The sequence below is a fragment of the Euleptes europaea genome, chromosome 13 (assembly GCF_029931775.1).
Source record: "Euleptes europaea isolate rEulEur1 chromosome 13, rEulEur1.hap1, whole genome shotgun sequence".
Classification (NCBI taxonomy): Eukaryota; Metazoa; Chordata; class Lepidosauria; order Squamata; family Sphaerodactylidae; genus Euleptes; species Euleptes europaea.
Genome location: NC_079324.1, coordinates 55,794,956 through 55,811,045, shown reverse-complemented (window position 1 = coordinate 55,811,045; position 16,090 = coordinate 55,794,956). Strand labels below are relative to the sequence as shown.

Genomic DNA, 16,090 nt, shown 5'->3' with positions numbered 1-16,090 from the left:
AAATCTATTTGGCTCCATTATAGCCTATGGGGATGTAGTCTTGGAGTCTGGGCAAGCTGTTTTTTTTTTTTTTTAAGGTAGAGGCACCAAATCTGCATCAGAACTGCTGGTGCTTGTCCACAACAGAACCCCCAAGTTTCAAGAAGATTGGGCCAGGGGGTCCAATTCTATGGGCCCCCAAAGAGGATGCCCCCATCTATCCTCCATTGCTTCCAAACCTAGGGAGATATGTTTTTTTTTTCTTGTGGGGATCAGCAACTGCTTGATCTCTGCAAGCCAAAGCTGGCCTTTCACGCCCCTTCTCCTCGGTCTCCACCCGCCACAGCAAGAGCACACCGACATCTTGCGCAGCCTGCGGTTCACCCTGGCCTTCGTCCACTACGTGATGGAGATAGCGGCCATCAAAGGGAGCACCAGTGAGATGAACATCTCGGTGGCCTCCGAGTACCAGCTGCAGGAGAGCGTCGTGGCCGACCAGATCAGCCTGCTCAGCAAAGAATGGAGGTATAGACCAGACCCGGTGAGAATGTCAGTGGAAAGCTGGGCGGGCCGGCCTCCTAAGCCTTGGCCCGGGTTCGCTGTGCTGTTGACAGAACCCTCCGCTTGAGAGGTGAAGCTTTCTAACTTTCCCCGCTCCTCCACATGAGCGGCGGAATCTAATCTGGTGAACCAGGCAAGAGATGAGCAGAGGTGATTTGCCGTTGCCTTCCTCTGCATAGCAACCCCAGTCTTCCTTAGTGGTCTCCCATCCAAGTACTGGGCAGGGCCAACCCTGCGTGGCTTCTGAACTCTGATGAGATCAGGCTAGTCCAGGGCTATTCAGTTCATGGTAAGTCTGGACTTGCCACGAACCAAAGCTTTATAGAGGTTCCAAGTCACTCAAGAAGCTCCTTGACTACAGTGTCTACCCCCATTCTCTTCAGTGTTCTTGTCCAGCATGGCATGGTGTAGTGGTTAAGAGCAGCTGTTCAGAGCAGTGGACTCTGATCTGGAGAACTGGGTTTGATTCCCCACTCCTCCACATGAGCGGCGGACTCTAATCTGGTGAACTGGATTTGTTTCCCCACTCCTATACGCGAAGCCAGCTGGGTGACCTGGGGCAAGTCACATTCTTTCAGCCCCACCTACCTCACCGGGTGTCTGTGATGGGGAGGGGAAGGGAAGATGATTGTAAGCCGGTTTGAGTCTGCCTTAAGTCGTAGAGAATGCTGGCATATAAAAACCAACTTTCTGCTTCTTCCACTCGTCCCTTTAACTGGAGGTGCCGGGGATTGAACCTGGGACCTTCTGCATGCCAAGCAGATGCTCTACCACTGAATCCCAGCCCCTCTATAGAAGTAAACAGAATAAAAGAGCTAATGCAAATTCATATAGTTTTTGTAATATATGCAGTTTCCAGAATTTGCATTGCCACGATTCAAGATGACAATAGTTGCAAAAGTCCACGCAGCCCAGTCCGATATATCGTGGTGAGGAGGACTGTGGTGGGTGTGGCGAAGCATCCGTTGATGGATCTGTCCCCCTTTCACAGCTATGCCGAACAGCTGGTGCTGTACCTGAAGGTGGCAGAACTCTTATCCTCAGGCCTCCAGATGGCCATCGACCAGATCCGGGCGGGCAAGCTGTGTCTCTCCTCCACGGTCAAGCAAGGTAAGGGCCGGCAGTCGAGAGGGCACGGGGGTTTCACAGGCAGGGAGGCTGAAGAGATGGTTCTGCTTGCCCCAGAAGCCTGTCGTGTTCCCACACTCTTTAGCCGCTCTGCGTGGGGTAGTGGTTAGGAGCGGCAGACTCTAATCTGGAGGGCAGGGATGGGGAACGTCCAGCATGGGGGCCAGAAACGGCCCGTGAGGACAATTTCAGTGGCCCCAGGGCCCTGCCATAGAAGCATGGCGCAGCAGGGCGGCTTCAGGAAAAGTTTCGGGGAGGGCCCTGGAGCTCCTGAGGGCCACTGAAAATGTTAATCAGCGACTAGAGGGGGGAGGGAGAAAGTCGCTTCCCCCAAGGCTGCCCCTACAGCCGCTGTGCGAAGGAACGCCACGGCACACTTAAAATACTCCTCTCACCACCTGTCAGCTGTTGAGCGGCGAGAGGGTTTTTTTTAAGTGTGCCACGGCTTTCATGTACGCCTCAGCAGCCCGCGCAGCCCTGCGCAACCGGGCTTCAACCTTCCCACCTCCCCACCCCACCCCCAGAGTCGCCTAATTGGCTCCCGTGCGGATGCTCCGCCGCCGGGAGCAGCTGGCTTCTTCTTCTCCCCCCGCTCCCTTTCTCCGCTCAACAGCTGACAGGCGGCGAGAGTGGGGGGGAGAAGAAGTAGCCAGTGTGTGTGTGGGGGAGAAGCTTTTCTCTCTTTTCTTCCTCTTTTTCTGTCACTCACTCTCCTTTCTCTCCCTTTCTCCCTCTTTTTCTGTCTCTTTCTTTGTCTGTCTCCCTCCGCCCTTTCCTTTTTCTCTTCGTCCTTTTCTTTCTTTCTTTCTTTCTTTCTTTCTTTCTTTCTTTCTTTCTTTCTTTCTTTCTTTCTTTCTTTCTTTCTTTCTTTCTCCCTTCCTTTCCTTCCTTCCTTCCTTCCTTCCTCCCTTCCTCTTTCTTTCTTTCTTTCTTTCTTTCTTTCTTTCTTTCTTTCTTTCTTTCTTTCTTTCTTTCTTTCTTTCTTTCTTTCTTTCTTTCTTTCTTTCTTTCTTTCTTTCTTTCTTTCTTTCTCCCTCCCCAAAAACCTCCCACTGGTGCGAACAGGACCTGGCAACCTAGCCTCTTCCCTCCCGCCCCCAGCTGGGAGATCTACCACTGGTACGGCCCCCCAACAATGTGATAAATATGCAAATAGCCCTTGGCAGAAAAAAGGTTCCCCACCTGCTGGAGGGCACAAATTGAGGACACAGCCAGAATTAGGGTCCATGAGAGCAATTGCTCAAATGAGCAAACTATGGCCAATTTCCCCCAGTCCAATGTGTTCACTTGGAACGAAAATGTCTAGGGCCGTTTATGCTTGGCGCGTTCCAGGCTGAAGTGCCCCGCATATATTTTTTTTTATTCCGTCACTGCGAAGCCGGCACATACCTGCTTCGCATTTCTTAAGAGCTCCTTTAACTCGACCTTTTGTATTTGCTCCACCCCCGCATCGAAGCATTTACTGAAAAAAACACGAAAAATCACAGCCACAGCTTAGCTATGTAAATGACCATTGCTAATGGCTATACAAATGAAGGAATGAAGGAGCAGGCGAGTGGGGGGTGGAATTTGTTTGACTTTCTCCTCTTGCTTTGGGACCGTGAATAGTCATTTTAAAGGGCGGATTTTAAAAAAACAGCTTTGAGCGAGCATCAAAATTGACCCTGCATAAATGGCCTAAGATTTTTGTGAGCCAGTGCAGTGCCGTAGTTAAGAGTGGCAGATTCTAATCTGGAGAACCAGACACTGTCCTTCAGTGTTACTCCTCTGAAGATGCCTGCCACAGCTAATGGCGAAACGTCAGGAAAGAAAATATCAAGACCACGGTTACACAGCCCGGATAACCTACAAGAACCTGGAGAACCAGGTTTGATTCCCCGCTCCTCCATATGAGCAGTGGACTCTAATCTGGAGAACCAGGTTCGATTCCCCAGTCCTCCACATGAAGCCTGCTGGGTGACCTTGGGCTAGTCACAGTTCTCTCCGAACTCTCTCAGCCCCACTCTGTTGAAGGAAAAGGGAGGGAGTGTGATTATAAGCCGCTTTGAGACTCCTTAAGGTAGAGAAAAGCGGAGTATAAAAACCAACTCTTCTTCTCCTTCTCCTCCTCTTGGGATGATTCTCCCAGAATCCAGTTTTGAATAGGCGAAAAGCCACAGACTTGGATCAGGGCATTGCAAAAGCCCATTTGCAAAAAAGGCAGTTGCCTCTATTCATCCCCCACAGAATTGCCTCTTCCCATCATTTTGCTGCCACCATTACCCACACGCTCCCTGGGGTTTAATGACAAAGTCTGTATGATCAAGCTGCCCTATACTTGCTCGTCTTCTCTCAAATTGGCAATCGTCCTCTGATTTAATTTTTTGCATGGTTTTTCTTTTTGTTTTGTTTTTTGCTGGCTAGAAAACATGAATGCCACTACAGCCCCCCCCCCCCACAATTTCAGATTACCGGTTTGGAGGGGGTGGGGAACACAAACAAAAAAACCAAATTGCCTCTTCAGAATGTTTCCGCACTTAGTGAGGTGTGAGAGCTTAATGATAATTGATGTGGATGCAACTTAATAATTACATGTTGTGCCTCTGCTGTTAAGTAAAGCTCCGTTCCTCACCTGGCTGAATCATTCAATTCTTGGCAAAGGTGATTTAGAAGGGGAATTTATAAAAACAAGACTACAGAGGAGAGAAGTGACATATCTATATTCTTCATATTCAAGCCTGTTCCGTATCTGTGGGTTAGGGTTAGGTTTACAGGAAGGGTCAGCCACAGCTCCAGAGTTCTCTGGCAGGAACGCCTTATAAGCCACCGGTGCACGGGTGAGGAGCAGGCAGGAAGTGTAGATTCACCTAGCCAGCTGGGACTGATGACCCGCTTCCTCTTCCTCCTTGCGCCAGTGGTGCGGAAGCTGAACGAGCTGTACAAATCCAGCGTGTCGTCTTGCCACTGCCTGAACATGCGGCTGCAGAGGTGGTTCTTGGATAAGCAGAAGCTGATGGACCGCATCAACAGCATCACTGCCGAGAAGCTCATCTTCAGCCATGCTGTGCAGATGGTAAGTTCAGGAAGGGGGGACACTGCTCAGTGGTTGGAGCGTCCGCTTTGTGTGCAGAAAGTCCCAGGTCCAATCCCCAGTATCTCCAGTTGAAAGATCTGGTAGTAGGTCATAGAATCATAGAGTTGGACGGGGCCATACAGGCCATCTAGTCCAACCCCCTGCTTAACGCAGGATCAGCCTAGAGCAGTGGTTCCCAAACATTTCGGGCCACCGCCCCCTTGGTTCCCCATATTCAACCCCAGCGCCCCCTACCCTATCCTATCAAAAGCATTATTCAAAATAGGGGCCTGCATGACTCACTATAGAAGATAAGAACAATACAATTTCAAAACAATAACAATTAATTTCACCTCTATTCAAAATCAAATTAAAACTTTTTAGTTGAAATTTATTCAACAAGACTGATGAACTTGATCCAGTGGTACCGGCTCTTCAAAGTCTGGAAAAAAATTCTGATTGTTTCCACCAAATTTGCCAGCATGGTGCCATAGCTTGATCTGTTGTAAATGAGTGAGCAACACAATTGAAGGGGCCTACCTCTAGCGCCCCCCTGCTGCCCTCTTGCGCCCCCTAGATAATTCCACCCCCCCCAGGGGGTGGTACTGCCCACTTTGAGAACCACTGGCCTAGAGCATCCCTGACAAGTGCTTGTCCAGCCGCTGCTTAAAGACTGCCAGCGAGGGGGAGCTCACCACATCCCTAGGTAGCTGATTCCACTGTCGAACAACTCTTTTCCATACTAAACATTCCCAACTCCCTCAGCTTTTCCTCATAAGCTTGATCCAAAAGAGGTGATGTGAAAGACCTCTGCATGAGACCCTGGAGAGCCTCTTCCAGTCTGAGTAGACAGTGCAGACCTTGATGGGCTGGTGGTCTGGTTCAGTATTGGGCAGCTTCCAGTAGTCGTGTTCTTAATGGCTGCCAAGGCATTAGGGGTCATGGGGATGGAATGATCTTTGAGTCTGGCTGTGGTGGTGCATGACAGCCAAACTAGGTAGAATGTCTTCCCCTGTGCTGGGTCAGGGTTACCCCAACCTGACTCTTCTTCATGATAGCCCTGGGGATTGGGGGCATGGTGTGGGAGAGGCCCTTTTCCTTCCATGGTGCAGTTCTGATCCGATCAAGCCCCCGTGGTGCATGGGAACAGCAGCTGCCGTCAGACTGAAGTGAATGAGAGTTGGTTTGGGCAAACCTAGACCCAACTCGGGGTAGGCAGAGGTCTTGTTTAGTTTGGCCCCAAGTCTAAGAACTTAAGAAAGGCCATGCTGGATCAGACCAAGGGCCATCAAGTCCAGCAGTCTGTTCACACAGTGGCCAACCAGGTGCCTCTAGGAAGCCCACAAACAAGATGACTGCAGCAGCATTATCCTGCCTGCATTCCACAGCACCTAATATATTTGGCATGCCCCTATGATCCTGGAGAGAATAGGTACGCATTATGACGAGTATCCATTTTTACTAGTAGCCATGGGTAGCCCTCCTCCACGAACATGACCACTCCCCTCTTAAAGCCTTCCAAGTTGGCAGCCCTCACCACATCCTGGGGGAGGGAGTTCCACAATTTAACTATGCATTGTGTAAAGAAATACTTCCTTTTATCAGTTTTGAATCTCTCACCCTCCAGCTTCAGCAGATGACCCTGCTTTCTAGTATTTATGTTTTATTTATGTTCTTTATAGTGCCAGGGAGTTCTTCAGTTTAACTAGGTGTTGTGTGAAGAGTCTGGCAGTGTTCATTGGCAAATCTTTGGCACTCAACCCTTCACTCGACACCACCGTTCACCACTCCACAACAATCTCCCAGAATATCTACAGGGAGGTAGTGTGCGTCTCCTTGGTTCCAAGGAATGGCCTACAGAGAGGGGCCTGGTCTTGAGTGTATCAAGGGGCCCAATGCAGCGTTCAGTGGCCGCATGACCATCGGAGGCTTCCGTTCTTCCAGGTTCAGGCTGCGGCGCTCGACGAGATGTTCCACCACCGAGAGGACTGTGCACAAAGATACCACAAGGCACTGCTGCTGATGGAGGGACTCTTGAACATCATCACCGAGCAAGGGGACATCGAGAACATCAACAAGTGTAAGGGCCGGCTGTTGTTGGAGAAGTCGGGGCGGGGGGTCACTTAGGGCGCACTCTCTTGGGAAAGACAGTTTCACGCCTACGCTGATATATCTTAAGTAGGGATGTTACATCAGTGCTGGTAGGCTAAGAAGGGGTACAAAAGAGAGCCAGCGTGGTGCAGTGGTTAAGAGCAGCGGTTTGGAGCGGTGGAGTCTGATCTGGAGAACCGGGTTTGATTCCCCACTCCTCCACATGAGTGGCGGATGCTAATCTGGTGAACCGGGTTGGTTTCCCCCACTCCTACACACGAAGCCAGCTGGGTGACCTTGGGCTAGTCACAGTTCTCTTAGAGCTCCCTCAGCCCCACCTACCTCACAGGGTGTCTGTTGTGGGGAGGGGAAGGGAAGGCGATTGTAAGCTGGTTTGGTTCTCCCTTAAGTGGTAGAGAAAGTTGGCATATAAAAACCAACTCTTTTTCTTCTTCTTTATATTCTGCTCCCTCCACGAGGGTCCAAACCAGCAGAGGTTCTGGAGGGAGAAGAGAATGACTTTTCGGTTCTCTTTTTAGCTATGTGTGCATCCAAGTTGTCCATAAGGTTGCTTAAAAGGTGTCCAGAAGAGTCACACTCTAATCTCTACTCCAGAAAGGTGTTATTGTTCATGAAAGTGCTACACACTTGGAGGGCCCTGGAGACTATCTGGCCCTGCCCCCTTCAGACTTGGACCCCCCTGCTATTGAGTGACACCCCCCTCCCCCATAAAACTGGGAACCTCCCCCCCCCCAATTGGGAAACCCAAAGATCTATTATTAGGATCTCCCAGTTTAGAGGTTAAAAGCAGGTGCCAGGCACCCTGATTTAAAGTTGGCCTGAGGTGCTAGAACAGGGGTCATAGAATCATAGAGTTGGAAGGGACCACCAGGGTTATCTAGTCCAACCCCAACCTTTTTGATCCTGAGAACCTTTGCATTTCTGATGCGGTGTGCTGGATGCAGCCACAAAATGGCTGCTGCAGGAGGTGAAGCCGGCCACAAAATGGCTGCCGCAGCTTACCTTCAGTCCCACAGTGAAGATCCTTCTACTGGGGTGACAGTTGCTGCCAAAGCTGTGTTTTAAAAAAGCTACACAGCCAATCAGATTTCCAGTGGCCTTTCAGAAGCCCTTTGGGACAAAAGACCCACACAGCCCCACACACTCTCTAAAAACATTGGGTGGGAGTTTATTGGTTCTTGTGGGTTATCCGGGCTGTGTAACCGTGGTCTTGGTATTTTCTTTCCTGATGTTTCGCCAGCCGCTGTGGCCGGCATCTTCAGAGGAGTAACACTGAAGGACAGTGTCTCTCCACTGTCCTTCAGTGTTCCTCCTCTGAAGATGCCGGCCACAGCTGCTGGCGAAACGTCAGGAAAGAAAATACCAAGACCACGGTTACACAGCCCGGATAACCCACAAGAACCAATGAACTCTGACTGTGAAAGCCTGTGACAATAAATTGGGTAGGAGCTGTGAAAGGTGTGGCCGATGGTGGGCCGGGGGACAGATGGCGAGACTGTCAACTTCCCTTTCTCCTTTTCAGGTAAAATGTGCATCGAGCGCCGACTCTCAGCCCTGCTGTCCGGGATCTGTGCGTGACAACGAGCCCTTGCCCCGCAGATGGCCACTGTCGGTTTCTCAGACACTCCCTACTGAGAGGGAGGGCGCAAACTTCATTCAGACAAGCCTCTGCCACAAACCTCTTGGACACTGGCTGGGGTCTCGTTCCCCATGGCCGTATTCGAGGAGACGACTTCCGGGTTTGGGTTGCCACTTCTCTCCTTCCCTCTTCAGGGACAGCAGCGAGGATGATCGTGGCCTTTTGCCACGATGCGAACAGAGAGCGGGGCAGAAATGGATACCTGGACGGCTTGCCCCTCTTCCCTTTTGGTGGAAGATACTGGATAAAGGATCAAAACTCCTCCTTTGCGCGTCCCCTTGGGAGGATGGGTTACGACTAGGCTGTGACCCCCTTGGAGAACCGGAGATACTGTGTCGCTTTGTGCTCCATTGCTGGCAGTGGATGCACCATACACTTTCACTTGTGGACGGAAGGAGTTGGTTGGGAGGACGTGTCATTGGTTGGGAAAAACGTTGTTCTGCGATTGGGTCCCCTCTCCTAACTTCACTGATCTCTCCAGGAGCTTTCAGAAGAATTGTCCCTCCTCCTGGTTGTCTCCCCCTCCCAAAAACCGTTAATGCATTTCAGTACTGGCGGCATGGGAATAGGCGGGGCGGTCGATGTGGCAGGGGGGCAGAACCAAAACTCCCCATTTGCTTGGGCGACTGCAGCTGTAATCCTCCCATAGCAAAGCTGGAATCTGCTTTCAGGACAGAATGTCGTGGGACGGGGAGGGGGGGCATTCCTTGCTGGCTATGTGGGAAGAGCAGCCAAGAGATTTTTTTTTAAAGATCTTTATCTACAAACTGTTTGGAGCATCAGAAATCGACTATGAACTGTCTCACATCAGCTTCAAGAAGCCAAAACGTGTTATATATATATTTTCTTCTTCTTCACCCAAAGGGGGAAATCCTAAATCGATGAATGGATCGAGCCCCCCCATCCCTCTTTCCATCGCCACGTATCCAGCATGAGAAAGGATCTGTGGGGTTTCTGGCTGTCAGCCATGGGTCAAGAATTAAGCCCTCTTTCCCAGGAAGAAGAACACACACACACACACACACACACAAGCTTTGTGAATCAAAGGAGCACTTTACAGACTGTTTGAACTTGACCTTTGGGCATTGCATCCCACCGTGATCCAAGGACACTGTCACTTCTCGGAATGCTGTTCCCCGAGTCCTTCTCCCCCTTCTGCCCGTTCGTTGATATATTCTTGGTTGATTGGTTGTTGGGTTTGGGTATTTTTTTAAAAAAAGATTGCACTACAAGTGTGTATGTGTGTTTGCGTGTACGTATATATTAATACATATTCCTGGCGTTAATATGTATTAATGTGTATCGTCGATAATGCGTTATACGTGTTTTAATTGTACTGTATCTTCTGCTTACGAGGAGGAAGAACGGAAACCAGCCGCACAGCCCACTTCCTCTCCGGGATCAGCTGCACGAGTAGAAGGAATCGTTTGCTTTTAACATTTTTATGGTTGGCTTTCCCTCCCCTCCCAACAGACACACTGTTGACAACTCAGAGAAACATCTCGCCTGCTTACGAGTTAACGAAACGCGTCGTTATTTCATTTTCGTTTTTAAAACGAACTCAGATTTTTCGAGCCATCTGTTTTTACCTTCATTGACTTTTCTGTTAAAAGCAACTACACCGCCAAAAAAGAAAGGAGGTGTGCTGTGTGCGTTTGTGTGTGTCTGCAGCTGTACAGCTGTGTTTTGTCCGTATGGGCAGAGGGTGTTTGGTTGCAAGCTGATGTGTGACGGCCTTGCCTCGAGGGGATGTGTTTCGTGCGCGTGGTTTTTATAGAACGGATTTGGTTCACGGCAGTATTTTTTCAGGCTACGAAACTTCCCTTGGCAAGCAAAAAATTTTGTTTATAGGGTGGGGGTGTCAGACGTGTTTGTTTGCACATGGCAGGTTTGGTCATCATCGTTTGTTTTCCAGCATGTTGGCATATAATTTTTTCCCGTGTTCTTTTCCCTTTGAAAATATGCAAGGAACAACCCCATTGACCTGGGAAGCCAGATCTATCTGTGGTGGTAGATGGACTGGCACCGGGGGGAGTTGCAAAAAATAATTAAGAAAACCCCACCCAAGAGGAAATCCAGATGTCTGCATAACTGGCGCGTTTCATGGAATCTGTAGCTTGCACCGGCTCTTAACATGCCGTCTGTGTTATTGCCCGTTTGGGCCACAGCTCTCTTCTTCGGTGTTTCTTGTCATGCCTAAACCATGTTCAGAAGAAGGAAGGGTTGGTGGCCCTTGGGGTTTTCAGAAAGGATTGTTGGTTGCCCTTGCAATGGCAGACTTTGACCTGGTGGTTTGAGTTAACCCGAGCATTATGTCGCTAGCACTACTGCTGGTGCTGCTGCTGTGGTCAGATCCACCCTTCATCGCTGCTTAGTTTACCATCTAGTCAGACTGAGGGTCATGTCTGCCGTCGCTCGCTTATTTGTGGGCACCGTCGAAAAGCCCTGCCTTGGCCCGAAAAATCCACACAGCAAGGAAGTACATGACAAGCAGTCTCCCTCTCCAGTTCCTGTTGTTATTTCTCCGTCTCCCTTTCCTGTGCTCACACTCCATTCTGACAAATATAACCAAATATTAACCAAGCTGGCATGGGGAGGGGAAATGGGGAAGAAGCTCAATAAATAAAAGCCAAAGTGTGCTCTGTAACCAGCAGTGCATACTCTCTTGTACGTGATTCACTCGCTTGTACGTGATTCACTCGCTTGTACGTGATTCACTCGCTAGTTCTCGATTCACTCGCTAGTACATGATTCAGATGGAAAGGCAAATCCTAGAAGCATCTTTGACCTGCTGAATGCCACCACCACCACCCCTTCGTGGACAGCCATTAAAGGAAGGACTTCTGCTGTACTGGCAAACCGCGGCTTGTTGCTTTGTTCAAATCATCAAACTTTGGTTTGTGCACTGCTTCACTGTTTTGGAATCATAGCATGCAGGGAAGAAGGAAGACCATAGCCTTGGGTCCCAGGCGTACCTACGCCCCCCTCCCACAGAGATTTTTTAAAATCTTTCCCTGGGGGGGGGGTCAAGGGACCCTCTTGAAAAGCACAGGGTCAAAGCGGTGGAGGATCCGCATTAGGAGAGTGGAATCAGTCTCCTCCTCCACTGATACAAGGACCTTCCATCACCAGAAAGTTTAGTTTTTCTTTTGGGGTGCAACAAAAAAGAACAACAGTGGTTTGTCACAAAGGCGGGTGTTTGTCATTTGCCGGTAACCCACGCCAGGCTCCTTGATGTGACAGCAAGCCATTTTGAGTCGTTATCACGTGGTGCGCACACCTACGCTGCAGAAGAGGCACGCCCTGTTCTGTGAAAGCAAAAAGGAATGCATCTTCCAAAATGGCGGCTGCCATCTATAGTTCTTGTCCAAAAAAAATATTTAAAATAATGAGATTTTAGTTGGGCCAGTTAATTGGGTTGCCATTTTAGTCACCTGAAAGCTTTTAATTTCACCTAACCAGACACTTAAATGTTGTGGCTCTGAAGCCATACTTTGCAACAATATCTTGGATAGCCGCAGGTTTTCTTTAGTAAGCGGCACGTGTTGAAATCGAGCAGGCACACGGAAGTAAACATGCAAACTGTCTGGAAATGCATAATGAGCTGACCCCACCGCAGGTAACTAAACGCAGCCGCCGCAGCCTGCTGCACCGTAAGCTTTTCTTTGCAGTCCTGTGGATGCCACTGATTCTCCACTAGCCGTGCCAGCCGCTTTGCTCCAGGGATTGTTTCGAAAATAAACAACCCCTTCTCCCCCCCCCCCCCGCCCCCATCTTAGGGAACGACGGGATGTCACTTTCACACATGCCGAATAATGCACTTTCGGTCCACTTTCAATGTGCAGCTGGATTTTTGTGTGTAAAACGGCAAAATCCACTTGCAAACAATTGTTAAAGTGCATTGAAAGTGTATTATTAAAAATGTGTGAAAGCGCCCTTAGATGCTAGTGTTTTTTACAGCCATGGGTTTAACTAAACCGCATCCTTTTTGCCGGCTTGGCACTAACTTTCCAGCTCTCCTTAGTTACTTGAATGTATCAAAGTTGTCCGCATTCAACCTAGGCATCGCTTCACCCCCCCCCCCACTATGTGGTTTACAAATCTTCAACCTATATATAAATATATATATATTTCTCAATACTTGAAATGTAGCCACTTTGTGCTTGGATTAAAAATAATTTAAAAAGTGAGGCGGCTTTTGCCACCCGGTTGGTGATTTTAATTTTTTTCCTCCCCAATCTTAACTGCATGTAGCATGAAATGAACTTTTCTTGTGGGGGGGGGGAGGAAAAATAGTATTTATTGCTTTGTTAAACAAGTAAGGAATAGAAAAGGGGCGGTTTTTTATATAAAAAAGAAAACCTGAGCAGAAGTGGCTATTGTAGTCTGTTCACTATCGTTAATGGATTTGTTACTGTCGTAATGTCTGTATGTAGCGTCTTCAATTAGATTTCAAGAAACCTCAAACGTATGTATCTTCAGGTTTGTGAGGAAGTTGTGTGCTGCTTGGTGTTCACATGGCTATGCTTGATAGCGTCATTTTTTATCACTGTTTCGTGTCTTGTGATGATTTTTTTTTGCTTTAAATTGTTTAATGCCAACTTAAATAAATTGGTTTCTAATTGTTGGTTGTGGTTTTTTGTGGCCTGTATTTTCAGATCGGAAGGGGCGGTGGCATGGTATAGCCCGATCTCATCAGATCTCAGAAGCTAAACAGGGTCGGTACTTGGAAGGGAGACCTCCAAGGAAGGCTCTGCAGAGAAGGCTAATGGCCAACCACCTCTGCTTCTCACTGTCCTTGAAAACCCCTTGCTGGGGTCGCCAAGACTTGATGGCACTTTACACACACACATATTTTCAGATCCTCAGGTGCTTGCTGTTTACCGAGGACAGACCCTATTTTCCACCAGCGTGGTGCAGTGGTTAAGAGCGGTGGACTCTAATCTGGAGAACTGGGTTTGATTCCCCACTCCTCTACACGAAGCCTGCTGGGTGACCTTGGGCCAGTCACAGTTCTCTCAGAACTCTCAGCCCCACCTACAACACAAGGTGTGTGTTGTGGGTAGAGGAAGGGAAGGGAATTGTAAACTGCTTTGAGACTCAAAGGTAGACAAAGGCCATCTTCAAGTACTTGAAGGGCTGTCATATAGAGGAGGGTGCCGAGTTGTTTTCTGTTGCTCCAGAAGGTCAGACCAGAACCAACGGGTTGAAATTAAATCAAAAGAGTTTCCGTCTAGACATCAGGAAGTATTTTCTAACAGTTAGAGTGGTTCCTCAGCGGAAGAGGCTTCCTGGGGAGGTGGTGAGCTCTCCTTCCCTGAAGGTTTTAAAGCAGAGGCTCGATGGCCATGTGTCAGCAATGCTGATTCTATGACCTTAGGGAGCTCATGAGAGGAAGGGCACCTTGGCCATCTTCTGGGCATGGAGTAGGGGTCAATGGGGGTGTGGGGGGAGGTGGTTGTGAATTTCCTGCATTGCGCAGGGGGTTGGACTAGATGACCCTGGTGGTACCTTCCAACTGTATGATTCTATGATTCTCCTCCGGCTCAAGAGGCTCTTTGGCTGTCATGGGAGAGTCGCCCAGCCCCCCTATACCTGGAACTGTGGCCAGACACTAGCTCTCTCGCTTCCTTTGCCCCCCCCTTCATGCACAGTTTTTGGTACAATCCCATGTCCCCCCTTCCCCTACTCGATTTCAGTGCAACCCAGGCAAGGCACTCCCTCAGTGTCTCAGGTGGGACTGGACAGATTGACATTGTTTGAATAGGTTGATACTTGCACACAACTTACGTGGGAGACATATACAGCCCAGCATAAAAACCTAAGACAGTCTTACCAGATGTTGGTGTAATTGGTAATATATACAACCATATACAACCTATTACATATCTGGTATGTTACAGATTCCGTGGACTGCCAAAAAAACAAATCAGTGGGTTATAGATCAAATCAAGCCTGAACTGACCCTAGAAGCTAAAATGACTAAACTGAGGCTGTCGTATTTTGGTCGCATTATGAGAAGACAAGAGTCACTGGAAAAGGTAGTCATGCTAGGAAAAGTTGAGGGCAGCAGGAAAAGAGGAAGACCCAACAAGAGATGGATTGACTCAATAAAGGAAGCCACAGCCCTCAATTTGCAAGATCTAAGCAAGGCTGTCAAAGATAGGACATTCTGGAGGACTTTCATTCATAGGGTCGCCATGAGTCAGAAGTGACTTGATGGCACTTAACACACACACATATATCTGGTCTGTTGTATATTGTTTGCATATGTAAATATATTTGTAATGTGCATGCATGTTTTCTATATGATTTAAATAGACCACTGAGGAAGGCCATATAGGCCGAAACGTGTTTAGCTTGTGGTGACTGACATCAACCTTAGAAAATGCCATTGTGCTACTTTAACGGTTTTGAAATAATTTTAATCTTGATATAGGAGCGCCGTGGTGCAGAGTGGTAAAGCTGCAGTACTGCAGTCCAAGCTCTGCTCACGACCTGAGTTTGATCCCGATGGAAGTCGGTTTCAGGTAGCCAGCTCAAGGTTGACTCTGCCTTCCATCCTTCCGAGGTCGGTAAAATGAGTACCCAGCTAGCTGGGGGTAAAGGGAAGATGACTGGGGAAGGCACTGGCAAACCACCCCATAAACATAGTCTGCCTAGTAAACGTCGGGATGTGATGTCACCCCATGGGTCAGTAATGACCCAGTGCTTGCACAGGGGACCTTTACTTTTACCTTTTTTAATCTTGATATAGCGCTTCTAATAAATTATATATTTTCATTATTTATATATATTTTTCATCCCACCCAGCCTTGGGTACCCAACAAAAGAATGGCGCTGGTGCAGAGGAGACACAGGAGGGTGATCAGGGATGATGTGAAAGACCTCTGCCTGAGACTGGAGAACAAACATTCTCTTGGCTTTTCAAATCAGCAGAGAGAAGCTAATGCAGAGAAGGCGTAGTATAGCACACCAGCAGAACATTTGGCGGTGGGCAAAGGTGGAGAAGACGACCTTGTGGAGTGGTTTATATCCGTATCCTTATTTTGACTGGTAAATAATAGAAAACTTTGGAGGGCCTGTGCGTTCTCCATAGATGTTTACTATTGCTCTTCCAAGAGTAGAGCCAGCTAAGGATTCTCAGTTAAAGAGTTAGTTTTTATATGCTGACTTTCTCTACCACATAAGGAAGAATCAAACAGTCTTACAATCACCTTCCCTTCCCCTCCCCACAACAGACACCCTGTGAGGTAGGCAGGGCTGAGAGAGCTCTAAGAGAGCTGTGACTAGCCCAAGGTCACCCAGCTGGCTTCCTGTGTAGGAGTGGGGAAACGAATCCAGTTCACCAGATTAGCCTCCGACGCTCATGTGGAGGAGTGGGGAATCAAACCCGGTTCTCCAGATCAGAGTCCACCGCTCCAAACCACCGCTCTTAAACCATTACACCACGCTGGCTCTTGACAGCTGACAGCTGATATCTGCATGGTGAGATGTCTATATCAAAGTCAGGGTGCAGTCTGTATACTGTGATACCAGGACCAAAACCTGGAGATTCGAACCCAGGTCTCCCTGGGGAGTGGACATGTTCATGGAGGAGAGGGGTACTCGTGGCTATT

The 16,090-nt window shown here is 48.7% G+C and overlaps 1 protein-coding gene across 2 annotated transcripts in view; it reads left to right on the top strand.

Moving 5' to 3' along the window:
* The window catches only part of ULK1 (unc-51 like autophagy activating kinase 1), a 107,728-nt gene extending 99,295 nt beyond the window's left edge, over positions 1 to 8,433 (top strand). For both annotated transcript variants that reach the window (XM_056859320.1, XM_056859319.1), the window contains exons 24-28: positions 326 to 504; positions 1,532 to 1,650; positions 4,563 to 4,720; positions 6,665 to 6,800; positions 8,355 to 8,433. In XM_056859320.1, the coding sequence (XP_056715298.1) occupies positions 326 to 504; positions 1,532 to 1,650; positions 4,563 to 4,720; positions 6,665 to 6,800; positions 8,355 to 8,410 (648 nt within the window). In that variant the 3' untranslated portion in view covers positions 8,411 to 8,433. The remainder of the gene's footprint in view (positions 1 to 325; positions 505 to 1,531; positions 1,651 to 4,562; positions 4,721 to 6,664; positions 6,801 to 8,354) is intronic.
* Positions 8,434 to 16,090: the final 7,657 nt, after the last annotated feature.